Source organism: Elgaria multicarinata, chromosome 21 (genome assembly GCF_023053635.1).
Source record: "Elgaria multicarinata webbii isolate HBS135686 ecotype San Diego chromosome 21, rElgMul1.1.pri, whole genome shotgun sequence".
NCBI lineage: Eukaryota > Metazoa > Chordata > Lepidosauria > Squamata > Anguidae > Elgaria > Elgaria multicarinata.
In genome coordinates this window covers 14,982,168-15,010,017 of record NC_086191.1, presented here as the reverse complement: position 1 = coordinate 15,010,017, position 27,850 = coordinate 14,982,168, and the positions used below count along the sequence as shown (strand labels likewise).

The following is a 27,850-nucleotide window of genomic DNA, read 5'->3' as shown; positions in this document are numbered from 1 at the left end:
TGCAGGAAGTGTCAAATTTATTATCATTATTCTTACACCTCGAAATCCAGTTCTTGATACAAATATACACACGTTCTGGAACAGCCTGTGATTGACAGCAGAGGCCCCAATCCTTTCGCCCAGCCAAGGAAACCCTCGCCGAAGCCGGTGTGGAAGAGAGAGAGAGGTGATCCAAAGAAGGTTCCCTAAGCCGGGGGTCTCAGCGGATCATCTCTCAGCCTACCGCACCCACCACCACCACCACCACCACCTAAAAACACACACAGTCGGGAGGAGGCGGGGACATCGCTGGGACGCAGCAGAGGACTTGCTGGTACGCTGGCTGAGGATAGCAAGAAGAGAGAGACGGGGAAGTTTCTGCAAAGACAAAACACAACAAGGAGAGTGAAATAAAAACTACCAATCCCACAATGCACTGGGGCAGGGAGCCGTAAGGCTTCATCCGGTCCTTCTGGATTTCCCAGATGGCCACGCCCTTTCTCTTAGCTCCACCCCCTTCCCCTATGCTGACTGAGGCATGCTGGGAACCGTAGGCCTTTTTTCAGACACCATCACCCACTTTTTTTGAAGGTTTTGTGGGGGGATACTTCTGCCAACCACAAACCAGCCAACACCTCCCTCATCTTTTGCGGAGTCCCCAAATTTGCCCTCATTTCTGTCGGCACGGGAGTACCGAGGTCAGGATTAGAGGGAAATCACGGTCACCTCGCTGTAGGCTACGGAATCGCTCCCGACAACATCACAAAGGCTGCATCTGGGCAGGATCTACACTACTGCTTTAAAATGGTTTATAACTGTAGTGACAACTCCATATGCAGTTTTCAAACCGTTTTCAAAGAGTCATAACCTGCTCGGTGTGGATCCGGCCCAGGCTGCACTTCTAAAACAAGCAGGGTGCAAAATCCGGGCTCCAAATAAGAACCACAACAATATTGCAACATGTCCTGCTTGTTCATCCCTGGTCGATGGCTGGTGGGCCCCTGTGTGAACAGAGTGCTGGACTAGATGGACCCTCGGTCTGATCCAGCATCAAAGCACTTCTTATCTTCTAATGGCGCAAGGATCTTCTGCTAGGCATTTTCCTCTCAGGCGGCGAAATTCCTCTGTGACAATCACCTGATGCCTGGATTCCAGGCAGCCCCTCAGCGTCAGCCTCATAGGTGGACATCAAAGACCCCGTCTTCCACAGCCTGTGTATCTTCCTCCTGGATTTCTGCAGAGAGACAAGGATGATCAGGGGTCTGGAAACAAGGCCCTATGAGGAGAGACTGAAAGAACTGGGCATGTTTAGCCTGGAGAAGAGAAGATGGAGGGGAGACAGGATAGCTGTCCTGTGCTGTAGCTGCCCAAGCATCTCCAAGGAGTCAAAACTAAGGAAAGTTCTTAGGCCAACCTACAAAGCTTTATTGAAAACAATTAACACTTCTGTAACACAAACTAGGCAACTTTATGGGAAAATCCCCCCTAGGCAACGCTATGCAAATTAAGCAAAACAAAGGAAAGAAAAGGTTTTTCAAATGTCCCAAGCTTCAAGCTGGAGAAGGATGCATAGATGCCTTCTCACGTGCAATCTCTCAGACTGTCTCTTTGCTGCTAATCTCACTGAATGTTTTAACTTCTGGCTATTCGCTGTCTCCTGAGAGCATAGGATCTGGCTTTGAGGAGACAGACTCTGGGAGGGGCGCATTCGCAGCTGGAGGCTCTCCCTTGTGACCTTCCTCCCCCACTGGCTCAGCATCTTCTGAATCAGAATATGTTTCTGATTGATTACCTGCATCAGCTGCTCCCAACACAGGAGCAGTAGGGGCATATATGACAATAGCACTCTTCAAATACTTGAAAGGTTGTCACACAGAGGAGGGCCAGGATCTCTTCTCGATCCTCCCAGAGTGCAGGACACGGAATAACAGGCTCAAGTTACAGGAAGCCGGACATCAGGAAAAACTTCCTGACTGTTAGAGCAGTACAATGGAACCAGTAACCTAGGGAGGTTGTGGGCTCTTCTCCCACCCTAGAGGCCTTCAAGAGGCAGCTGGACAAACCTCTGTCAGGGCTGCTTTAGGGTGGATTCCTGCACTGAGCAGGGGGTTGGACTCGATAGCCTTGTAGGCCCCTTCCAACTCTACTATTCTATGATTCTATGATTCCATAAGCATCTGAATCGACCCGGGTGTGAACTAATGTGGATTTTAAAAAAATGGTTTCCTGACTACCCCACCCCATTCAACAAGCAATCCAATGGACCTGTTCACACAACACGCTGCGGCTGAGTGTTTAGCGGCGCCCCTGCCAAGGGAAGCCAAAAAGAGGACGCCTGAGAGGCCAAGTTCCGATTGACTTGGATCAATACAGATGAACCGCAGCTGAATTTATTCCAAACTCGCTGGCGCAAGACAGACTTAGAACACCAGGGGGAGTTGTTGCATCGCCATCCAGGGACTACAAATAAATACTATATTTATCTATTTATTTGTTTGTTACGTTTCTATATCTCCCCAATAGCCAACGCTCTACTATCAGCAGATATTTTGCTGAGTGGATGTGGGGCAGAAGGAAATGGGGCACAGGTTGGCATACAGAGATCCTGGAAGTTTTAACAGCATTTCCAGAGGCTGAAGGATTTAAAACAGCAGCTGTGATTTGATTCCAGAAGCAGAGGAGGGGGGGATCTCAAACCAGCAGCCCAGAGAGCTGAAGTGTGACCCCCCCTCCTGCCCCCCGCCAAGTGAAAACACACACAGGGAGTGACACACACACACACACACACACACACAGGAAGCACCCGTCTGAAAGCTGTCAAGCAGAGAAGTGCAGAGGGCAGGAAGCAAAACTGGGCTGAACCGTTTATCTGGGAGGAAAAGCTGGTTTCCGGCATTGGGTGTGGCTCAACCGGGGTGGGGGTGTGGTGGGGGGGCACAACCAGACTTGGGGCATCGAGTTTCTAAAAAACAGCTTGCGATCACAGATGCTACAAGACGACAACTCATGAAAACGCAGCCAATATGGGCTGGAAAATACAGAAAGAAAGACGCCCCTGCAAGAAGCGATTCATTCATTCTATTACATTTCTAAGCGTGTCAATTACATTTCTATTCTGTGTATTTCTTGCTGGGTTTAATTGCCCTGCAGCTGACGTTAACCTCAGCCTTCCCACATTCTAGGGGGGGAAGTTTAACCCAAATCCCCCCCCCACCCTACACACACACACACGCGCGCACACACACACAAGCTTGGTTGTTAATGGAACCTTTTCTTCTAAGAAGAAAAGAGGTGTGTCCTATGGGCCTGGGCCCCAAATCTTTAACCACGTAGCGACACCTCTGCCGAAAGAAGCCGTTCCAGACAAGACAACACGTTAGCCGTGTTGCTATGAACTGGGTCAACACAGAGGCCCTACCTGTATGCCGCAGGGACGTCCGCCCAGGTCGTGGCAGGGAGAAGCTGAAGGAACGGGCCGGCAGTGCTGCTGGTCCATCCAGGCTGACGCTCTTGGTGCGTTTGCGACACTCGACGGAAAGGAGGTCCCGGCACTGTTTGTGACAGCTCACGCCGCAGGCTGAACGGCGCAAGGGAAGAGCGTTACGGCACATGTCGCTGTCGTATGATTTCTCTTACAAGGTTAACCTTCAAGTTCCGCCGCCGCCCCAACCCAATAAATGACTTGTACTGGCTACTTTCTGTACAATAGGGGTGGGTGCCTCTGTACACATTGGCTGGGGTCACACAACATGTTAAACCACACTCAATGGTTGAGTGTGGGTTGTTGCTGAACCGTGGGTTACTGCGTTGTCTGAACGCTGCTGCATTTTCTGCAGGGTGTCCTGCTGACCATGCAGCGTGGCTTTTTAACAACCCAACAGCAAACCACGGATTCTCAAGGTAGCTTGTGCACGAAAAATAACCCACGTTGGATGGTTAACAAGCCGCCCGGCGGAAAATGCGCTGCATTCAGACAACACTGTAACCCACGTTCACTGAGTGTGGGTTAGCATGTTGTGTGAACCTAGCCACTCAAGTTGCATGCACCCCATACCTGCCACCAATCTCCGCCCCCCGCCTCACACTGCTACGACTTACCTCGACATTTTAGCCCCTGCTTGTAGAGTCCAAGGATCTGGAGAGAGAGAAAGAGAGAGGAATGTCCAGTATGGGTGAGTAAAAGGATGGGTGTTCAGAAACTAGTCCCGCTGTTCACATATTGCCCAAATCAACTCCTTTTCTTGCTTTTGTGTACCTCTTCTTCTTCTTCTTCTTCGAATCATAGAATAGCAGAGTTGGAAGGGGTCTACAAGGCCATCGAGTCCAGCCCCCTGCTCAGTGCAGGAATCCACCCTAAAGCATCCCTGAAAGATGCTTGTCCAGCTGCCTCTTGAATGCCTCTAGTGTGGGAGAGCCCACAACCTCCCTAGGTCACTGGTTCCATTGTCACACTGCTCTAACAGTCAAAAGTTTTTCCTGATGTCCAGCTGGAATCTGGCTTCCTTTAACTTGAGCCCTTTAACTTTCTTCTTCTTTTTCTTCTTCTGGTTCACCACAATGAAAGAAAACTGGAGTCAAAATGGTTCCGAGGATTTGGATCACTGAGCCAACTGTGTTGGTAAAATAGAATCACACGCGCTAAACTACACAGATCTCTTCAGCAGGATAAAGAGACCTGCCAAGTTTTAAAAGCTTGCTAGCATTATGTTAATGGAACAGAAAAAGAGAGAGAAGGACTTCTCAGTCGCCTGAAAAATAACGTATCAAGGGCCAAATACAGGTCAAGTAGCGAGACGCTTCGTAAGGGGCAACCCTAAAATCAAACATACTCAATCCAATTAACAAAATGACCCTGTTCAGAAGACACCTTAAATCACTGCTTGAACCACAATGGTTAAGCCAGAAAGCCAGGCTGTGTTCAGAAGACACCTTAAACCCCAGCTTTAACTCCAGTGAATAAGGCTTTTTGCTTTATTCACTGTGGTTTAAGGTGTCTTCTGAACGGGGCCATAGTCAGGATGACCCTAAAAGCATTCCTTCCGTAGAAACCCAAACATGACATCAGAACAAACAGGCAAAAAAGATAAAAAGAGTAAAAGATGTTATAACAGTGTGGACTAGCAGCTTGTTGGTTGGTTTTTAAATGCCTTTTGGAAGAATGCTCTTTTAGAAATCTACAGATTTTAACAAGAACGAGGAGGCACTGAACAGCCAGCCCAAGCTGTCTTTGCTTTCACACTAGGCTGTTTATCTGTAACTCTTGTTCCAGCGTTTAACCACACCACGATTAAGCACATTCACTTGACAATCACACCCAAAGACACACGCCAGTTACACACACATCTGCGTAGCCCTGGATGTGACCCCGAGACCACACACACGCACACACCCTGCATTCCAGGAAGCTTTTTCTTATTATTTTTGTAGAAGATTCGGAACGGGGCAAAATTGTAGAGCTTAAGGCTGAAAATGTCACATTTTTTAGATTAAAAAACAAACTCAAACCTTACATCCGAGTTCTTCTTTATTTTGATTTTATTTCTTTTACCACCATGCTAGCTATTTGACTTGCCAAATCCGATCGTTTCCACCCATTTTCCCCCTGAAAACAACTTGATTCAAACAACCACATAGCTGGTAACGTCACTAGGATCTCTTCTCAATCCTCCCGGAGTGCAGGACACGGAATAACGGGCTCAAGTTACAGGAAGCCAGATTCCGGCTGGACATCAGGAAAAACTTCCTGGCTGTTAGAGCAGTACGACAATGGAACCAGTTCCCTAGAGAGGTGGTGGGCTCTCCCATGCTAGAGGCCTCCAAGAGGCAGCTGGACAACCATCTTTCAGGGATGCTTTAAGATGGATTCCTGCATTGAGCAGGGGGTTGGACTCGATGGCCTTGTAGGCCCCTTCCAATTCTGCTATTCTATGATTCTAAATCCAACTGCAATCCTACTTAAAGTAGACACATTGAAGCGAGCAGGACTTCAGTTAGTCATGACCCGCTTAAGACCCATTCGTTTCAACGGGTCTACTCTAAGCGGACTTTAGTTGGACTCTATCCAATAAAACTGCCTTGTAACATGCTTTTGTTTCATTAGCCCAGGGGTGGGGAACTTCAGACCTGGGGGGGGGGGCAAATCCGGCCCTCCTGCAGTTCCAATCCAGCCCTCTAGGGTTCCCCAAATGGCCACACCCCTTCCCCTAGCTCCACCCCATTTCCCCACAGAGACACACGCAGACAGAGAGAGAGAAAGAAAGAAAGACAGACAGGGAGAAAAACACACACACAAAGGCAAAAAAACTCTCAGAAAGAAACACACACAGAGGCACACACCCAGACACACAGCAAACAGCTCACCAGGCCCTTGCAGTGGCGACAAGCCACCGGGCGCAGGAAAGTGGTGTCGTGGAAGCTGTGGATGAAACCCATCTTGCCGTTGAGCTCCATGCTGGACTTCATGAAGTAGGAGATCATCTCTTCCCGACTAATGCAGCCGTCCCTGTGTTCCAAAGATGCCCATTAAAAGCGGAAAGACGACGCACGTGATTTGGGCACAGCCCGTCCATGGGCAACGCCCTTCCCAGATCTCCCAGAGCAAGGCCACCTGTCGTCCAAATACAACCCTGCCCCCTTTCCCCCAACCCACAACCACATGGGGGGGGGGGTTTCCCCGTTTTTTGTGCAGTGATTTCTCCATTCTAAGGTTGAAATATCTCTCCCAAGATTTAATTACAAGCAGTAACAACAGCACTACGTAAAATATCAGTAGAAGCTCTGATGTCCGTGGGCCGGTGAATCTGCCCCACATTTGGAAGAACCCGGAAGCTTTTACACACCACCGTGTGACATTTGCATTGGCCCAACTAAGACAATTGCCTTAACGTTGCCTTACGAGACACTGTGGCTTCCTTTCTGCTTTTCGAGCGACCGAGAGGACCAGTAACGCAAACCGCTTTGAACAACAGCCTTAACCCCGGGGCAGGGGAGCCATTTCTCCCACCCCTGGAGTAACCACAGCCTGAACTGCCACATCAGAAATGTGCTTCAGAGCATGCTTAAAGTGAAAACCTCCGGTCTCTCTCTTTTGCAAAGTTAGGGCAGCTGCAGGCGAAACGTATTATTTCACCGCGGCCTTTTCTTTTTGGCATCCCTGGTGTCGTTGCTGCTGAAGGTGGCTTTATTGCTGGGTTTTATTGCTTTCTTTGCTATTTTACTGTGTTTATGTTTTACGGCTTTTAACATTTTTACTGTTTTAATGTATTTTATCGCCCGAAGCAGCAGCCAAGAAATACCTTAATTAATTAAGAAAAGGCGTCTTAAGAGACTGTCAGGTCCAAAGCGCAGCATTAAGGGAGCCGTGGCGAGCCCTTTTTGGCTCCCACACACTTTGAGGGAAGCAGCAAGTAGCGGAAACCACAAAATACGAGAGGAAACCCCCCCCCCCGTGTTTAGATATGGGGCTGCCCTGGGGTGGCACAGCTGCTCAGAGAGGCAGGTCACCAAATAAGGAGTGATGTGGCGTTTGATGCCGAACAGGGAAAACCAGGACTCAGGCCTTGTAACTCTCGCTCCCAGAAGAGAGTCACAGTAAGATACAAAGGGAGGGCTGGGAGCCAGGTCTCCTGGGTCCTCTCCCAGGGGATGGATGTCGCCATAAAATAGCTGGGCTTGAAGTCCACGCCTGCCAGAAGAACACAGAGTTCCCTCCCACACACATCTTTCCGTCTCTTGCTTGCTCACACACGCATCCCAGATGCAGGCCGGTGTCAACTTGCCTTTTTCCTCTCCAAAAGTAAAACTTGGCCACGAGCAGAAAAGATGCCATTTTAAATGTCGGGAAAAGGCTTTAAGCTGCCCTCCCGCTGCTGATGCAAAGCGACGGAGCTAAAAATTGTTTCTGGGTGATGGGTGGCAGCAAACGCAAAGAGGAGGCTTGTGCCGTCTAAAAAAAAAAAATTGGCAGGAACTTTGGGGGAATAGGGTCCACTCCATCAGGCGCAAGGAAGTGTCAGCCTTAGCGCCAGCTGAGAACACTTCATCCCTCCGACAAAGTGAACTCGAAAACCCAAAAAATGCCTGACACAGGGGGAAATCCAACATAAAATGACAGAAGCCACCGTGGCAGGTTCTAAATGGAAACGAAACGGTGGGATAAAAATGTTTTTATATATATAATTAGAAGTTGGACCGTCCCAGAGAGGCACTCACTGATTCTCATCAAGGTCTCCAAATTTGCACAGGTACGGGAAATTGTTTCGGATGATCTTGAACTCTTCCTGGGAAATGTGTCCATCTCCATCCACATCAAAGTTCCGGAAGACAGACTGAAAGACAGATGGGGGCGGGAGGGAGGAAGGAGTGGATCCCTGTCTCATGACCTTAGGAGCACAGGACACGGCCTTGAATTCTTGCTATTGGTGCATTGTCCACAGTGACCGGCACCAGCAGCAGCCCTTAACAAAGCTCAGCAATAAAGCAGTCGCTTCCTGCAGGCTTACAGGAACCGCCCAGAGAGCTTCGGCTATTGGGCGGTATAAAAATGTAATAAATAAATAAATAAATAAATTACAGTCACGACACAAAAGGAAAGGGAACTGGGAGGGAGGAGGAATTGACACACACCCACACACCCATCACTCCGACCATTGTGAATGGAAAATGGAGTGATGTATACACACAAAAGGTATGGAAAGTAAACCCACCCACCCTATCAAAGCTTGGAAAATCTGGGGATGATTGGAGTTGTAGTCCAAGAGATCTGGCTGGTGGCAGCTTGGGAAGGACACATTATGAGCCAAGGCCTTATCTTCCACATCTTCCTCTATTTCCCCAACCCACCCACCCCTCTGCTGCATCCTACCTCGACCATCTTCTCGATGTGTTTGCGCACAACCGCCTGGTCCGGCTTGGGTTTGGGCACCGATGCCCACTCCTCAATCACGACGGGCTGGGGTGGTGGGGTGGAGGACGTGGGGCTGGAAGGCTGGAACAGAGAAGAAAAAGGGGTGGGGTGGGGGGCGGAATACACATTTGGAAGGCAGCAAAGGGATTGTACCTGCTGGAGCCAGAGGCAGCTGACTCTGGGGTAGTGCGTGGTTTGATACGCGAAGTCCAGAAGGGAGAGAGCCCTCCTTCCCTTCCTGCATGTGTTAACTGCACAACTTCGTTTTGCTCTAACACAGCCTTCCTCAACCTGGAGCGCTCCAGATGTGTTGGACTGCACCTCCCAGAATGCCCCAGCCAGCAGGCTGGGGCATTCTGGGAGTTGTAGTCCAACACATCTGGAGCGCCCCAGGTTGAGGAAGGCTGCTCTAACATATCAGGTGAGTAGAAGCAGTTGTAAAGCATGGAAGATGATGTATGGAGAAGGAAAGCATAGTTTGCTCTGTGTTTCGCAACTGAAGCAATATATGTGGGGATCTAAAGTTTGCCCCCATGAGACCGTAAAGTCCAGGGTGTAATATGACCTAGCTGCACCACTGACAACACCCCTGGGAGCCAGGTTAGATTGAGACGTAGGAGGCTGGGCCCACGCCTGCCCAGGTGAACTCTAAGGGGCTACCCTTGAATATGGATTTTCCCCCCCTCATACAAACAGCGCCGCCCAAGACATTTTGCTGCCTGAGGTTTAGCACAAGATGGTGCCTCTTTCCATTCCATGTAGAGAAGCCAACTGGACTAGCAGCTGAATTTCACTTCCATACAGGAGATGGATCAGCAGCACGCCCCAATGTACTACCTGAAGGCAACAGGCTAGCTTAGGAGCCGTAGGGCATAGCTCAGGGCTCTCTCCTCCAAGGCCTGGCTTCCACTCCCAGCGTCTTCCGCCTGAAGGGACTCTTTCACTCTGCCTTCTGGTAGGGCCGGCCTGCTCCAATCCTAACGCGCCAGAGATTGCGTTATGCTGATTCTCCGCAGGCCACTCTCGCAGAGTGTAACGTACAACAACCACTGCTCAGCACTGCGCGGGCCTCTCTTACGGCAACCCCATCCTCCTCTCCGCTGGGGCGGGAGAGAGGGAAACAGAGGAAGAAGCCGCAGAATCGGATCTCAAACATACAGCTGCCTGCAGCGGCTGCATTCCCTGGCAACAGGAAACTTATCCCCCAGGGAGGAAGCCTAGAACAGGCTGTGAAGGAAGGATAATTCAAGCCCCACCATCGCAGTGTGACAAACATCAGCGGAGGCAGCCTGGACACTCACGTGAGAGAAAGGGTGAAGGAATGGGCTGGGATACAGACGGGCAAAGATCGCAGGACGACGTGATAGAAGGAAGACTGACTCAAGTCACAGCTCTTGCACCAGTTCCAGGAAAACCCGTGCTTACCGTGGACTTGTTCCGTGGCTCCCGTTGTAGAGAGAGCTGGTAGATCTCCTCTTCTGTCTGGTACTGGTCCAGAGAGACCTGCCACAAGTACCATAAAGTCAGAGCTAGGAACACAACCTCCCTGCACAAACGCTGCGGAGGCTTAGAGCACATCCATTTAGCTGGAAAAGAAGCTAAATTTGTCCATTCGGACCTCTGTTGCGACCCAGAGGGTTAGAACCAGGGCTTTGTGAATCACCAGAACCCGACTCACCAAAGTTCTCCGAATTCCATTGTATTTAGTTTATTCGGCTGATACACCAGCTGTGCCCCTTCCTAGAGTTGGAAGACCTAAAGATTGTCATGCACGCACTGGTAACTTCGAGGCTCGACTTCTGCAATGCGCTCTACATGGGGCTACCTCTGTGCCTGGTCCGGAAACTTCAACTAGTTGAAAATATGGCAGCCAGGCTGGTCACTGGTACACCTAGGGGTGACCACATTACACCAGTCTTAAAATCTTTTCACTGGCTGCCGATTAGTTTCCAGGCAAAGTATAAAGTGTTGGTTACATTTAAAGCCCTACATGGTTTGGGTCCAGGCTTTAGGGTGGGTTCCTGCATTGAGCAGGGGGTTGGACTCGATGGCCTTGTAGGCCTCTTCCAACTCTGCTATTCTATGATTCTATGATTCTATACCTGCGGGATCGCCTTCTCCCATACAATCTGCCCCACACACTCAGGTCCTCTGGGAAGAATCTATTTCAATCAAACAAAACCAGGCTGACAACTACTACCCAGAGGACCTTCTCTTCTGCTGCTCCCAGACTATGGAATGGCCTGCCGGAGGAGACTCGTCAGCTTGACAGTCTATCAGCATTTAACAAAGCAATAAAGACTGATCTCTTCCGGCAGGCCTATCCAGTGAAATTTTTAGAATGTTTTAAAGATGTTGTAATCATGTACGGTATGTTTTTAATCAGTTCTTAATGTGTATTTTATATCATGTTTTTATACTGTTAGTTTTATATTTTGAATGGTTTTAGTTTTCGTGAACCGCCCAGGGAGCTTCAGCTATTGGACAGTATAAAAATGCAATTAATTAATTAATTAATTATTATTATTATTAATAATAATAGCAATAATAAATCATAGCACTGTTATCCCGCCTTTAAGCCAAAAAAGGCTCTCAAGGTGGCTTACAAAAATAATTCTTGAGACAGTCCCTGCCCACAGGTTTACAAACTAAAAAACATGACATGAAAGGAAAGAGGATGGGGAGGGAGGAGGAAAAAAGCAAAGCAAATTCAGGCACTAGATTTGTAGATCCGCAGCGACTTCCTCTCCCTCTAATAGCCTCATACAGATCCAGGCACGATTGAGAGGTGCCCGGCTCCTGCTTCCTTTCAAACCTCATTCAGATGTGAGTCCATATCAGATTGCTTTAGTTTATGTTCAGTTTTTAAAATTGTTGCCATATATGGCCGCTATTTTGAAAACAGCAGCCGTTACGTACCTCGAAAACTAACCTTACATACGTATAGAGCACTTTATGATCCAGAAATGCATGGTTTTCCCACTCTCCCCCCGGCCGTTATCTCTCATTGATTAAAGCCTGCGTGCGTGCATTTTTACAACAGGGACAGGAGCATGGGACATGAGATCCCAGGAGTTGCCGGAGGAAACCGTACCATGAGCAAGTTGAGGAGGTCAGGGTTGGCCTCGAACGGGGGCCGGATGCTCTGGACCATGGCCAGGTCGCTGAGGATGCTGAAGAGCTGCTGCAACTTGTTCCCGTTCAGGCACGTGTGGGCGCGGTCCAGCCAGTCGGGGAGGGCCACGTGGACGGCCACCAGGTCTTTGAGGTGGACGCCCAGGATGGGGAACTTGAAGCCCACGCACTCCGCGAAGCGGCGCCGGTAACGGCTGTAGTTCCCTGCCGACGATAGCAGTTCGAGGAGCGACTCCCAGACCTGGATGGTGCCCCGGGAAGAAGGCAAACGGAATCAGCTGAAGAGGAAGAGCTATGACAGACGCACACCGTGGCTCACTGGCAGAGCATCTGCTTTGCAGGCAGAAGGTCGCCGGTTCAATCCCCGGCACCAGGGGAAATTCCTGCCTGAAGCCCTTTGCTGTCAGTGTTGACAGTGTCAACCCAGGGTGTGACTCAGTAGAAGGCAACTCCTCTGTCCCTGTGTGTCCTAAAACCTGGAACCAGAACCAGGTTATTCGTTCCCCAGGACCTGCCCTCCGTCATCCCTCCACCCACACCCTCCCCCTGCTCCCAAGCCCCTTCCCTCGCCCACCTTGGTGGTCTCGGGGCTGACGAAACTGTGGGTCTCCTTGAGGCGAGAGATGGAGCTGTGGCTGAGACCGCCCACCACGGCCATCAACGTGTTGAAATTCTGCAGCTGGAGCAGCCTCTGTGAGCGCCGCCGGAGGGACGGATCCAGAGCCAGACATGGGCGAGGAAGAGAACGGACAGTGGAGGAGGAGTCAGGGCCACCCTCCTGGTTGCATCGGAGGCATATTTATTGTATTATTACATTTACATCCTGCCTGTTTTTCCTCTTTCAAGGAGCCCAAGGCGGCTTACATAATCCTCCTCCTCCCTGTTTTCACCTCACAACAACCCTGCGAGGTAGGACAGGCTGAGAGTCAGAGACTGGCCCAAAGTCACCCAGTGAGGGTCCTGTTTGAGCAGGGACTAGAACCCGGGTCTCCCAAGACCCAGTCCAATTCTTTAACCACTATGCCACACTGACTTGTGATGAGTCTGGATCACCAATGGTGTATGGACTCTCTAACTTCCTGAAAGCCACGCCCTCTGCTTGGCCTAATCCAGATTTGGCCAATCTGGTGCCCGTTACATGGGTTGGACTACAAGGCCCATCATCCCAGGGTGCCAGGTCGGGAGAAGGCCGGTCTAGTCCAGGGGATTTCAGAGAATGCTTTCTCTCTTACCAGCCTGCCTAGTCACTAAAAAAACTCACAACGGATCCAAATGAATTTAGAATTCTATGAATCAGACCTATGGATTCCGCACTGGACTGATTTTTTCAGTTTCAAGATGAACATCAATAAAAACACTACAGCCTTTCTCGAAATATGCAAACATCTGAGAGGGCCTGGCTGCCTTCTACTCGCTTCTTGCCTGGACCAAGACCCAGGTTCGCAGCAACAGCTCCTCGCCCTGGGTGCTTCCAGACATAAAGCTCTTAGCGGTGGTGTAGCAGAAGCAGGTCTCACAGGACACTTTTTTTTATCAGCAGGGTCTCTGACATCATCAGCCACCTCCCTCGGATTTCACTGCTCCCTCTGAGCTTCACTGAAAGCCTCACAGCAGCTGGGGGTGGGAATGAATTTTTGCAGCAACAATATATTTTCCCTTCTATAATGCAAAGTCTTTTAGGGTGGGTTGAATGGGAAATTAAGACCCGTTCAGCTTTACCAAAGACCTCTTCCTGGTGGAGATTAAAACTGTCAGAACTGGGGTGTTGATATGCATCCACACGGCTGCCTGCAATGTTGGATTCTCCTAGGGGGCGTGGCGATCAAGACTGTTACGAGGAGCGCCTGCCTTTCCAAACGGACCACCCCACCGTCGCTCCTCACCTGGGCCACCATGACGAAGCGGGTGATGACCTGGGCTCGCTGCTGAGCGGTGGGTTTGCTGAGCACCATGAGCTGCACCCACTGGGAGACGCTGTTGAAGAGGGTGATGAATCGCTCCAGGATTGGGTTGTCCACTGTGCAGCCGTGCATGACGAAACTGTGGTAGTCCTGGAACTGGGGGAGGAGGTGAAGGGGGCAGGCATGAGTTAAGACGTGACCAGGGGTCTGGAAACAAAGCCCTGTGAAGAGAGACTGAAAGAACTGGGCATGTTGAGCCTGGAGAAGAGAAGATTGAGGGGAGACATGAGAGCACTCTTCAAATGCTTAAAAGGTTGTCACACAGAGGAGGGCCAGGATCTCTTCTCGATCCTCCCAGAGTGCAGGACACGGAATAACGGGCTCAAGTTAAAGGAAGCCAGATTCCAGCTGGACATCAGGAAAAACTTCCTGACTGTTAGAGCAGTACGACAGTGGAACCAGTGACCTAGGGAGGTGGTGGGCTCTCCCACACTAGAGGCCTTCAGGAGGCAGCTGGACAACCCTCTGTCAGGGATGCTTTAGGGTGGATTCCTGCATTGAGCAGGGGGTTGGACTCTATGGCCTTACAGGCCCTTTCCAACTCTACTATTCTATGGTTCTACATACTCCAAGATGGAAACCTGAACATTTCAACACACGTGAGTTTTGCTCAGTTTGAACGTCCATCGCTGGGGAATCCATTTCTTTTTTGGCTCCACAGAGTTCCGCAGCTCACAGTCTTTGTGCCTGTGAGCTGAGCTGCACAGATGGTTCCCCAAACTCCGGGAACTTCCTTGTGCTTTTTTTTAAAAAAAATTAAGATTCTGCAAATTTGTACAGAGGATGCCCGAATTTGCACAAACGTTAAATTTACACAGACGGTGGCCAGATTTTTGTGCTTTGCCGCCCGCCTCCGCAGATTTGCCCATCTGTCTCTAACCCTCCCCCTCCGCCCAACACGCACACGCATGTCCAACCACTGCCATCTTACTCACCAGGATTTTGCTGAAGGAGCGGTACTCCAAGTGGGTGAGGTGTTCCGCCAGCTCTCCGGACTCCAAGTGGTCGAAAAGCAGCGACGTCTTGCGCTTCTTCTGTGCCAGGGGTTGGCGTTGGGTGACTTGCCTCTTCCACTTGTACGTAGGGCTGGAAGGGGGACAGAAGAGGCTAGCCTCCATCTGGGACGTGCAAATGGCCATGTACGGATTGGCAGGCTGCTCAAGAAAAAGGTTCCGGGGCTGAGGCCCACCTGGCAGTTTGGTCCTCTATCCCAGATGTTGTGGGGCTGGTTGCAATTATTAACTGTTGGAAATTGGGAGGATTAATCTTATTTTTAAACCCACCAGCGCTGCCACCTTACAGGTCTCCCTATAAAACAAGCCTCAAAGGCAGGTTACAGGAATCCCACACACACACAATATTGCTAAAACCAGGACGAAAACCAGTTCGCTGGAACAGCTAAGCAGATATCAAACCCCTAAGAACAGCTTCAGCCAGAGGTGACGTGCACCTGCCTTAGCCAAAGCGTTCCCCAGCTTCGTCGACTCTGCTTCCTGCTGTGTGAACTTGGCAGGCCTGCCTCAAGATGCGAACACCACAAAGAGAGAGCCACCACCAAGAAGACACTGCTTTGGGAAAGGCGGCCTGCATGTGCTCTGAGCCACGCCTTTCTTTATTATCTTGACACATCCCGGAGCTGAGCTCAAGGATTCAGGAAAGACGTTTCTGGCCCTCCTTGCACACTTCCGAAAGGCCAGATTCACTGCCAAATGTTTGTGTACTGGAACGGCATCCAACCCCCTCCCAGGACGTAACCCATAAACTCAGGCCCAAGGGCCAAATCAAGCCCTCCAGAGTTCCCCAGAAGGCCACACCCCAGCAGCAAGCATAGCCGACGGAGGCCTTGGGAAGATGGGACGGATGGTTGCAGAGGGTTCCCTTTCCACTGTTTACCTACACGCTCTCTATGTCAATGAGGCTGCTGTGGCACTGGTTCCCCTCCCGGCCCAGAAGTTCCTTCAACTCCTTGATCTGCTCTGCCAACTCCGGGTTAAGATCGAATTCTGCTGGGAATGCCGAGATCCAGTATCTGTGACGAGGCCGAGAGAGACAGAAATCAGTCCAGACCACCAGAAATCACCCACCCCTACCACCAGCAGAAACCACAGAAACATCTGTCGTAAAAAAACCCCACACCTCAAGCACTCCCGATAAGGTAACTTTACCCTTCCCTCCAGAAAAATATCTGCGGACGCCCATAATGGTAACCTTCAACAGCCAGCCATACCGCTGCTGCAACACTTACCTGACCAGGTGGCATGTTTTCACCTGAAGGGAACTGTTTTCGGAGCCACGGGATTCCTGGTAAGTTCAGGGCAGAGTTAAGGAGAGTTAATGGGCTCAATGAAAGTAAACCAGATTCCGGCTGGACAACAGGAAAAACTTCCTGACTGTTAGAGCAGTACGACAATGAAACCAGTGACGTAGGGAGGTGGTGGGCTCTCCCACACTAGAGGTCTTCAAGAGGCAGATAGACAACCATCTGCCAGGGATGCTATAAGGTGGGTTCCTGCATTGAGTGGGGGGGTTGGACTTGATGGCCTAAGAGGCCCCTTCCAACTCTACTGTTCTATGATTCTATGTTTTGCCCTTGGGATTGGAGAGGCCATAAAGGACCCATCCACCACGGCGACCTGGAGAATAATGGACTGCTTTTCTCCAAACAGAAGTCTTTCACTGCCAGGTGGGCGGCTGCCAGTGCTAATAAATCAATGCGTTTCCACTGTTAGCTACAAAGGGACCTGCCATTGACTTCCCACACTAATGGAGAAATTGGACTTTTTTTCTCCCCACAATGTTCCATCCACACCAGTGGGCGTGACAGAGCCGATACATGTAGGTGGGAAAGGAGAAGAACCCAATTCATCTCAGCGGCCACTGGTGGGGAGGGGCAGCCTGAGCCGTCCTTTAAAAAGAAAACATCAATTATTTATATAGCACTAATTGCTTGTTCCTTTAAACACGATTGCTCGTTACGACCCCTGAAATGTCATTAAAAAAAAAAAAAAACAGCTCAGCGACAAAGGAGTGTCAAAGAACAAAGAGTTTAATGCTTCTTCTGGCTCGGAAGTGTAGATTGGGGGGGGGGGGTTAATTAGGAAAAATGTGGATTTAGGCAACCAAAATTTCCCAAAATTCACATATATGCTGATGCTGGCAGTGACTGATGGAGAAAGAGTTCAATAAAATTTCGACCCGGTGTGCTCTGCTGTGAAATGATTTTAAAAGGAATTGAAAATTTTAAAAAGCCAAGATCATCCTGCCCTCATACAAATCCGTGGTGTGACCACACTTGGAATACTGCAAAAAGTTCTGGTCACCGCCCCCCTAAAAAGGGTATTCTAGAACTGGGGAAAAAATGCAGAAAGTGCAACTCAAACCACACCTCTTTAAAATAAATATAGACTAGTTGTGGCGGATCTACACCTGTGGAGATGGGGCTTCTCTTCCATTCTTCTCAGGAGGAGGAGAAGGAGAGGAAGAAGAAGGAGGAGAGGAAGAGGAAGAGGAAGAGGAAGAAGAAGAAGAAGGAGGAGGAGAGGAAGAAGGAGGAGAGGAAGAAGAAGGAGAGGAAGAAGAGGAAGAGGAAGAGGAAGAGGAAGAAGAAGGAGAAGGAGGAGGAGGAGGAGGAGGAGGAGGAGGAGGAGGAGAGGAAGAAGAAGGAGAGGAAGAAGAGGAAGAGGAAGAGGAAGAAGAAGGAGGAGGAGGAGGAGGAGGAGGAGGAGAGGAAGAGGAAGAAGAAGGAGAGGAAGAAGAGGAAGAGGAAGAAGAAGAAGAAGAAGAAGAAGAAGAAGAAGAAGAAGAAGAAGAAGAAGAAGAAGAAGAAGGAGAGGAAGGAGAGGAAGAAGAAGGAGAGGAAGAGGAAGAGGAAGAGGAAGAGGAAGAGGAAGAGGAAGAGGAAGAGGAAGAAGAAGAAGAAGAAGAAGAGGAAGAAGAAGAAGAAGAAGAAGAAGAAGAAGTCTCTGCAGTAAGAGGAAAAGCACTGAGGAAAACACAGGAAGTTTACAAACAGGTGAAGATGTGTTTACATCCCACCCCATAAAACGTGAGTGAGTGAGGCATGGTGATTCCACACCAAACGCCTCAAATGTCTAACCGAAATGTTGATGTCTGGGAAGAGCAGGACTCCAGAATCGAGGCGTGGCCGGGTGAGAAGGGAAACGAAGTGGACAGCGGCTCCTTCTCCAACCTGGTACCCTCCAAATCCGTTGGACTGCGACAACGGCCATCATCTGGAGGGCTCCAGGTTGGGGACGGTGGGCATAAGCCATCTACAGAAGGAATGGAGATACTGGCTGGGAATGAAGGTTGGAGGGACAGAGGGAGCTCAGAAAGGATATATCTGAAGTAACTTGGCTGCCAGCGCGGAGGAAGGGATGTACCAGGGGTGCATCATGAGGAACATGCGGACCACCTGGGGGTCGCGGACTTTGCCCTCGTCATCTGCAAAAGGAGCACAAAACAAGTCACAGCAAGCCCCTTAGCGCTTAATAATAATAATAATGTATTTCCCAGCCACCTCCTGCCCCACAGAGGGACACAACTGCAACCTTGCTCCTTCCCACCACACATTGGGACCAGGGGGTCCTCACAGAGTCATCCACTCAATCCAGGCCGCAATGACACCTGGAAGAAGCCCTGATCAGGCATGTGGAACAACACCTCCCATCACCCATCCCCAGCCAGCATGTGAGGGTAACAGGGCTGTGCACAGACACCCCCCCCCCCGAACGGCTTCGTGGCCCAATCTGGAACTTTCGGGTCGATCCGACCCTCCCCTGCTCCACTCTGCGGAGCGAGATCCGGTGGGCTGGATCGAGATTTTGCCCCCCCTTCCCTACTTACTTGCCTCCGCAGCGGACAGCGGAGGCAGGTAAGTGGGGAAGTGGGGACAAAATGGGTGGCCGAATAAGCCCCCTCCCCCGCTTCGCCTCGATCCACAGCTCCCCTGACCCGATTCGGATCCGCCTTTGGTGGAGGCGAATCGGGCCGCTCCGCTCCCGCTTCTACGACTCGAAACGGAGCGGAGCACAACCCTAGCGGATAATTGGAGATGTAGTCCCACAGACATCTGGAAGGCACCAGGCCGGAGACAGCTGATTATTAGATGCAAAGGAAGATCAAAAGGGGAAGACGTAGATTGCGGCAAAAGAGGAGAACGTTTTCTCAGACGTGCCCAAATTTACTCGCTTTTAGGGAACCAGCGTTTCCTTCCCCCGGGGCAATCGACAACCTGAAAAAGCAAACTCCTTCATTTTCTTACAGCAGGCTCAAACAGCGTCTGCAGGTTGCCGATGGCCAATGAGGAAAGAAATGCAGAACACCTTGAGCTATTATAAATGTTGGCATTTCTGGGGATGGACAAAGTAGGTCCATTTCGAGTACGGTCAGTTTCCAGTACTCCCATTCCCACCAGTGAAAGAGACACGTCTCAAAACGCCGGAACAAAAGAGTTGCCGGTGAATTTTACTAGGAGATAGGATGGCAGGAATCCCTGCAGAAGTTTTTATAACCCTTTCAAGACCTTAAAAAAAATCACAGCATTTTAGCATCGTTGTTTTAAATCTGTATTTGAAAATCTCTGCATTGCTGTTAGGTGTGTTTCCAAGCCCAATTTAAAGTGCTTCTTTTAACTTTAACACTTAAAACAGTTTGAAACCAAATTACTCAAAAGGACTGCCTTTATCTGTATCAGCCTGCCCACCCAAGAAAGGCCGTTCTTCTGTAAGAGCAGTTAGGTGAAAGGGCCTTCGCTGCAGTGGCCCCACACCTCTGAAATACGCTGCCGTCAGGGGTCTGCCATCCTCCATCATTGTAGGCTTTTAATAAGGCCTTGAAAACGTATCCTTTTACTCTGGCCTTCCCCTAATACATCTGCTGTTGTTGCCAAGTTTTAGGAAGGGGTGCTGCTGCTGTACTGCTGGGTTTTATTGCTGCTTTTATGTATCCTCGCTGTTTATATTGTGTTTTTATCGCTCTTAATATCATAGCGGTTTTATGTGTTTTATTGCTGTGCACCACCGTGGGGGAGGCTTGTGCCTTGTAAAGCGGCCAAGAAATATTTAAAATAAATACATAAATTGTGCCATAGCCAGGCTGAAAGTTGCCCCCTACGACCTCGGCTGGTTGTGGCATGCATTAAGCTGCAGGTTGCATTTTCTACTTTGTGCCTAGTCCGGAAACGTCAACTAGTTCAAAATATGGCAGCCAGGTTGGTCACTGGTACACCTAGGAGGACCATATTACACCAGTTTTAAAATCTCTTCACTGGCTGCCAATCAGTTTCTGGGCGAAGTATAAAGTGTTGGTTATCACCTTTAAAGCCCTACATGGTTTGGGTCCGGGCTAACTGCGGGATCGCCTTCTCCTGTACAATCCGCCCCGCACACTCAGGTCCTCTGGGAAGAATTTCCTCCAGCCAACAAAAACAAGGCTGACAAGTATGACCCAGAGGACCTTTCCTTCTGCCGCTCCCAGTTTGTGGAACGGCTTGCCGGGAGAGATTCGTCAACTTAACAGTCTTCCGGATTTTAAGGAAGCCATAAAGACGGATCTCTTCCGGCAGGCCTACCCAGTTGAATTTTAAGATGCCTTTTTTTAATGGTGTGCTGCTTTTAATGATGTATTCGTTTTGAATGTTTTAATTATATGTGTTTTATGGCATTTGCATTTGTGTTGTACCCTGCCTCAATCCAGAGGGAGAGGCGGGTAGCAAATAAAATTATTATTATTATTATTATTATTATTATTATTATTATTATTATTATTCACCCGCCCCCTTCACTTACCAAAGGCCTCGATGCAGCCATGTAGAAGTTGGTCCACTGTGCACCCCTTTTCCAGGTCCAGAGTCTCAGTCATTTTGGCCACCTGAACCTGTCGCTCAAGACAGACTCACTACGGCCACCAGGTTGGCGGATACGTATCCCCAGGAGGGGGGCGGAGCCTAGGAGGACAAGGGAAGAAAACGATTAAAGGTGCAACCAGCCCTGAATTTGCAGTGGAGGGAGCTGATTTTTCCCTCCCAGGCCATGGCTAGACCAGGCCTATATCCAAATGACACACACGGCATCCAAATGACACACAGGGGATCCAGTTCTGTAAGGGTTCTATAGGCAAAGTCAACTCCAGAATGGGCTTCATTAAGGACTCATATTTTGGATACAATATGCACCGACCATATTGGATGATCAGAGGTCTGGAAACAAAGCCCTATGAAGAGAGACTGAAAGAACTGGGCGTGTTTAGCCTGGAGAAGAGAAGATGGAGGGGAGACATGAGAGCACTCTTCAAAGACTTAAAAGGTGGTCACACAGAGGAGGGCAGGATCTTTTCTTGATCCTCCCAGAGTGCAGGACACGGAATAACGGGCTCAAGTTACAGGAAGCCAGATTCCAGCTGGACATCAGGAAAAACCTCCTGACTGTTAGAGCAGTACGACAATGGAACCAGTGACCTAGGGAGGTTGTGGGTTCTCCCATACTAGAGGCCTTCAAGAGGCAGCTGGACAACCATCTGTCAGGGATGCTTTAGGGTGGATTCCTGCATTAAGCAGGGGGTTGGACTGGATGGCCTTACAGGCCCCTTCCAACTCTACGATTCTACGAGTGCAGTTTGATCATTTGAGACAGTCTTACAGGTGTGGGGAGGTCGCTTTGGGTGCTGATGTGTATTAGGGCACACTCCTATGCACTTTTAGATAGAAAAACATGTCCTCCAGCTTCCAGAATGCCCCAGCCTCCCTAGTGACTTATGTGTAAGCAGTAAAACAGGAGAGCCCTTGCCTGAAGATTTATAATCTAAAGAGAGCTTCAGCTATTGGGCAGTATAAAAATGAAATAAATAAATAAAATGACACGACACACAAGGAGAGAAGAATGGGGAGGGAAGAGGAAAAATGTAATTGGGTAGAATCGTATGCATGTTTAGATGGAGAAAGAGAGTACTTATATGCTGGTTGGGGAATGCTATGGGTTGTAGGTTTTTTTTCCCTGTCTAAACATGCACTCACTTAGCTTCTTTTAAGATGTGACACACAGCCTGTTTCCGAAGCAGTTTGACGAGGTGGGCACAAGCCACCCTCATCCCATGAGACACAAAACTCTCCTTCACTCCATCTCCAAATCTAACAGCAAAAGGCCCAGAATTCTTGGCTCTGAGAAAGACCTCCGGCTGTTTTTGGACATCCAGGTCTAAGCCAAGTGATCTTCGGTCACCGGCCCACAATTCTCTCCGTCTCCGTTCAGTAGGAAATGGAGCGGGGGTGAGGGAGAGGAGGAAGGCAGAGTTGGGGAGCAGGATTCATTTCCAGCTTGTGACGGGAGACAATGTCTTCTTCTGCAAATAGGGCCAGGAGCAGCTCATGTCCTTGGGGAGCCGATGGCGCAAAATCACAGCACGTCCTCGTCCCTCTTCTCTTACACACACAGGCACACACACACACGGGCCTTGCAAGTTTAAAAGGACTGGATTGTTTGGCCAGCCCCGTCGTCCCGAACGAGGGAAACAGCCGTGGAATGCTTGGAAGGCAGGCAGGGACCCGGGGCGTTTGCCAGGCGATGACTCAGGGCTGGCAGCTGAGTTTAGACAGGCCCCTCGGCCTGGGAATTCCAGCCCAGCTCTCGCGGGGCTTGACCGTGGAAACGCAGATCGGCGAGAGACCGCCCGGCCTGAACCGTGGCCTCTTTGGAGGGAAGTGTTTGTCCGGAGAGATGAGTTTGGCTGTGACACGGCCTCATTGGATGCTTCCCCATCCCAAGAACAGCTACCAATTGCAGCACCAGGCTCAGGACACACGAACGATGCTACAAATAGGCCTCCGTCCCTTCCAAATGTGGTTCATGTGACCATTTTTAAAAAACAAAACCAGGACATGCATTCAGAACAACCTGGTGACATTTCCACAGGAGTTCAGACCCTGGTGGGGGGCAAATCCGCTCCCTTCCCTGGACCGACCCTTTCCCGTCAGCCACCAATCCTTTCCCGGGTTTTGTGCAATTTCTCCCACCTTCTAAAAAGTGGGCACAAAGGCTTTAGTTTCTGGCAGCTTAAATATGCTGAGATTCCATTTGCCATTTTGGCCCCTCTCCTTTACTGCCCTTTGGCCCCGCCCACCGCTGGAATGTGATGCTCGAGAAGTTCTCCAATATGGAATTCTCTGGCTGAAAGACGTTCCGCGCCTCTGCTTTCCTATGCAACGAAGAGCCCGTTAAGGGATCCCTCGGGGTTTCATCCAAGCCGGACATTTTCGCTCCAGATCCTTTTATCTGGAGTTGGCTTCAGGAGCCCCCGCCGGTGCCCTTGTCCTCTCCAGGAAGACTGAACCCAAAGGGAGAAGGCAAACGAATGGACCGCAAGAAGGCCCTCCAGGCATCATGGCCAAATACCAATGCCCGGCCTTGGAATAGGAAGATGATGAAAGCAGCACTCCTGAGCACGCACAGTGTGCAGCTCCCCCCCCCTTCTGAGTACCCGCCCACCCATGCCCAGGATACAGGGCATGGACTTGAAAAGCAAAGGGCATCACTCTGAGATCCCTTAAGGAACAAAACGAGACCTCAAGCATTGATGCCCCTGCATGCAAAAAAAAACAAAAACGGCGGCTCTCCAGAAGGACATCGCCATCAGCAAGCATGCCTGCATGTCTTACTTTTCAATATGAACATCTATAAAAACATGACAGCCTTTCTCCAAAAATGTGCAAATGTCTGAGAGGGCCTGCTGCCTTCTGCTCTCTTCTTGCCTTGACCATGACCCAGGTTCACAGCAACGGCTCCTTGCCTTGAGCGCTTCCAGAAAGGCTGGGCTATCATTCCCTGCCTGTCCTATTTCACAGGGTTGTTGTGGAACTGGGTTCAAATCCCCACTCAGCTACGAAGCTCACTCAGTGACCTTGAGCCGGTCACTCTCCCTCCGCCTAGTCTACCTCACAGGGTCGTTGTGAGGGTGTCAGGGCAATGGCCAAGAGATGAGCTCCTTGGAGGAATGTGAGGGCAGCAAGGGAAAGAAGTGGGAATTCGGCTGTTCTTCCAGCCTTCCCTCCAGCACAGCAGCGCATGGAATCCCTACACACAGAACGCCTTTGTGTCGTAGAAGACGATTATTATTAATCTTTTAAAACAGGCCTTTGTGCTCGGAAATAGTGGGTTGGCTTTTTTTTTTTCTGATGGAGTTATTTTTAGGTAAGTTCTCTCTCTCTGTGTGTGTGTGTGTGTGGTGTGTTTTTATGGGCTCAACACCCAGGCAAATGATGTGGGGGGCAGAAACCGCAACATCCAGAATTCTGTCGCTTCAGTGGTAAAGGGCTACTGTGTGATAGCCCTTCTTCCACATCTCACATCTTTTTGGTTTACACTCATCCTGTCTTGTAAACTGATTTCCCTCCATCTCCCCCCCCCCGCTTTCTTCCTCCTCCTCCTCCTCCTCCTCCATTGCACACTTAAGGCCTACTTGCAAAATATCAGTCACACGAAGAACAACACATTGCAAAATGTCATTTCCCAACTTCCACCACCTCCTTCCCCGGCAGGATAAATATATTGAGAGCAGATTGTACGGCACAAACATTTATCAACACCGGCAGCTGCTGCACACACAAAAGGGCGCAAGCCACTGATGTGCGGCAGGGAGAAGGCAGTCGCGCCCTGCACAAAAGGCAAAGCCCACACATTCAGGGGAGGCGGATGCAATGCTTTCACACGAAAAGGAGTGCAAGCAGACCCTCTCTGCGCCACCAGACCTGTACATAAACCTCTCCTGAGGCACGCACGCATGCACACACACACACATATCCTTCTTGCACCGACAAGATGCAGTCACCACGCTGCAGTGCACAGCGAATGTCCCTGCCACAGCCGCGCACTGAACCCCCCCACCCCCCCACAAAGGCGCCACAAGACACCCATCGCCGTGCACCGAAGAGGCAATATTCACGATCAACACAGAACAAGAGTCCTGCAATTAAAAAAAATTAAAATAAAATCCATTGGCTCACACTCCGTCGCCCGATGTCAAGGGAGGCAAATTGGGGTATCTAGATGGTCCATCTGCTCTCCCCCAGGAGAGGCATTTGGGCGACCGGGGTGGGGGGGTTGTCAAGTGGCTGACAGTCACGCCTCGGGTGGGCACGAAGCGACACCTTACGTGATTGCAAATTCAGCGCAGCAGTGGGGTCGTGGGAGGGGGGTTCCTGACCTACCCCTGAGTCTCTCTGCTCTTTTTTTACGAGGTTGCCATTTGGGCGAGGAGGAGGAGGAGGTGAGGGTTCTGGCCAGCCCTTTCCCCGCCCTCCAGCCTCAATTCCACTCTCAAAGGTAAGGGCAGGGCAGCGTGGGAGTTCAGAGGTGATCCCGGGAATACCCACCCGCAGCGCCCTTTATCCATCCCCAGGTGAGCTACGTGGGAAAGGCGCTTCGCATGCACCCAGAGGCACTCTTTTGCCCTCATTATTCCCCAGAACAGATCTGGAAGTCGAAGCCCCACAATCGTTTCAGCCTCCAACTCCCTTGCTGACCCCCCACCCCACCCGGCCTACAACCTTCGGCGTCCTTTTCGACTGCCTAGAAGGGCATTTGGGTAGATTCCCCACAGCCACTTCGGGTGCTAGTCCTGATGGAACTGTTGTCCCGTCATCCCAGGTGACCCGGGGAGGAGGGCAAGGGTAAGTGGCGGGGCGCACACTCTGCACATGCCCCGGCGGTACACTTGCCCTTAGCCTTCAGGAGCTGCGGGGGGGGGGAGGGCGTGGAGCGGCGCTCCGGTCGTTCTCTCCCTCCTCTCTCCGCAGAGGAGGCGAGGAAAGGCAGGCTGCTGGGCTCCATCCCCCTCCCTCGTCCCTCGCCCCCCGCCCCACCCTTCAGGGCGACGGCACTCACCGTGGCTTCGGGGCGGCTGCAGCCCGGTCGCCCCGGTGCGCTCCGACAGCCGCTCGAGCCCGGCTGAAGCTCGGTGTGCGCGCAACGCCGCCTCGTCTCGCCGGCGGAGGGAGGGAGGGAGGGAGGAGGGAAGGGAGGACACAAAATCGCGGGGGGGGGGGGCTGCACCGACCGCCTGCCGTCCGTTCACCGCCAGCTCCCGCGTCGGACGCCCCTCGCCGTGGCCTCGCGTCCGTCTCCCCCGGCGACCCGCGCGCTAGGCGAGCGCACTGCGCAAGGCGTAACCCTTTCGCTGACAGAGATCAGAGGCGGAAGGAAGGAAGGAAGAGGCGGGGGGGGGGGGAGAGAGGCAAAGAAGCCACCAACACGACCCCCACCCCCGGCGCCCGAATCCCGGAACCTCCTTTTCACCTATCCGGCTCAAGGCTGAGGACGCCAGGGTAACTCTGAGCATGGACAGAGTGCCTTCGCGCACCTTATTCTCGAGAGGCTAGCTGCCGCCGCCTAAAAAAACCAACCCGTGGCAAGCCAACTTTGGAAGGAGGGTCAAAGCTGAGGACGAGGGAGCCATCGGCGCCAGGGTAACTCTGAGCATGGACAGAGTGCCCGTGGCAAGCCAACTTTGGAAGGAGGGTCAAAGCTGAGGACGAGGGAGCCATCGGCGCCAGGGTAACTCTGAGCATGGACAGAGTGCCCGTGGCAAGCCAACTTTGGAAGGAGGCTCAAGGCTGAGGGAGCCATCGGCACCAGGGTAACTCTGAGCATGGACAGAGTCCCCGTGGCAAGCCAACTTTGGAAGGAGGGTCAAAGCTGAGGAAGAGGGAGGCATCGGTGCCAGGGTATCTCTGAGCATGGGCAGGAGTGCCCATGGCAAGCCATCTGTGGAAGGAGGCTCAAGGTTAAGGACGAGGGAGGCATTGGCACCAGAGTAACTCTGAGCATGGGCAAAGCACCTTCCTGCCCCCTTACTCTCGAGGGACAAGCATGAAGATAAGAGATTGACCTCTGAGCTGGATCCGGCTGGATCATTCTCTTCTCATTCAAACAAACAAGCAACCCGCGGCAAAATAACTTTGGCATAATTGGAGACCGGTCAGAGAGAGGAATCATCCATGAAAGGGTTCCCCAGAGCACGTGCAGAGTTCCTCTCCCCAAACACAAAAAATAAAAGGAAACGGCAGAGTGCCCCAGAGCATGTTCAGAGTGTGATCCCATCCAGGGGTATTTTGGGAGTGGCAGAGACAGAGAGGAAAAGGCGGTAGCAGCAGCTCATACCTCCTCTTCACAGGTGTGGAAGGGGAAGTATTTTGGAAACGCCTGCAGCAAAAGGAAGTCGGCGAAGCATTTAAGGATGCTAAATATTTAACTGCATCAGCATACCAAATGCTAATTGGGGGAGGGGATCTCTTTGTTCAGGTGTGGGGAGGGAAGATTATTTTTAATTCGCTTGAGAAACAGGTGTTTCACAGACCCCACTGAAATGAGAGCGGGGGGGGGGGGGTCCTCTTTGGAGTGCCTAAAACTGGAGGCGCCTGAGTTCAAATCCCCACTCAGCTGTGAAACTCACCGGGTAACCTTTGGCCAGTCCCCCTCCCTCAACCTTACCTACCTCGCAGGGTTGTTGTGAAGGAGAAAAATGGAGGGAGGAGAACCGGGTACCTTGAACTTAGAACCGAAAGCAACAAAGGAGCGTCTCGTGCTTTAAAGGCTACCAAATTTATTCCTGCATAAATTTTCGGGGATACGAACGCCAAGGGCCCACGAGGCTTTCTGTGGGTGTTGTGTGTGTAAAATAACAGGACCGTTTAGGTCTATCTAGGTCAGCCTTCCTCAACCTGGGGCGCTCCAGATGTGTTGGACTGCATCTCCCAGAATGCCCCAGCCAGCTGGCTGGGGCATTCTGGGAGGTGCAGTCCAACACATCTGGAGCGCCCCAGGTTGAGGAAGGCTGATCTAGGTCAATAGCTGACCTAGATTGGAAATGCCTTCCCCAACTT

General features: G+C 50.9%; 1 protein-coding gene across 1 annotated transcript; it reads right to left on the bottom strand.

Moving 5' to 3' along the window:
- Positions 1–25,945, bottom strand: RASGRP2 (RAS guanyl releasing protein 2). Its single transcript, XM_063146194.1, has 17 exons — positions 25,854–25,945; positions 20,769–20,926; positions 18,321–18,423; positions 16,226–16,288; positions 15,878–16,009; positions 14,916–15,066; positions 13,903–14,076; positions 12,594–12,710; positions 11,979–12,260; positions 10,310–10,387; positions 8,843–8,965; positions 8,191–8,306; positions 6,340–6,481; positions 4,078–4,114; positions 3,398–3,556; positions 1,117–1,213; positions 1–357 (listed from the first exon to the last, which is right to left on the bottom strand). The coding sequence occupies exons 2-16, from the start codon at positions 20,839–20,841 to the stop codon at positions 1,155–1,157; spliced, it is 1,809 nt and encodes a 602-aa protein (XP_063002264.1). The 5' UTR covers positions 20,842–20,926; positions 25,854–25,945; the 3' UTR covers positions 1–357; positions 1,117–1,154.
- Between the last annotated feature and the right edge of the window lie 1,905 nt (positions 25,946–27,850).

What these genes read in the sequence shown, in the direction of transcription:
- RASGRP2 (XM_063146194.1), bottom strand. Translation starts at nt 20,841, where the DNA reads ATGACTGAGACTCTGGACCTGGAAAAGGGGTGCACAGTGGACCAACTT. An exon ending in AAAACATGCCACCTGGTCAG is followed by an intron (nt 16,010 to 16,225) that starts GTAAGTGTTGCA and finishes GCCTCGTCACAG; the next exon opens with ATACTGGATCTCGGCATTCC. An exon ending in TCAGCCCCGAGACCACCAAG is followed by an intron (nt 12,261 to 12,593) that starts GTGGGCGAGGGA and finishes GGCACCATCCAG; the next exon opens with GTCTGGGAGTCGCTCCTCGA.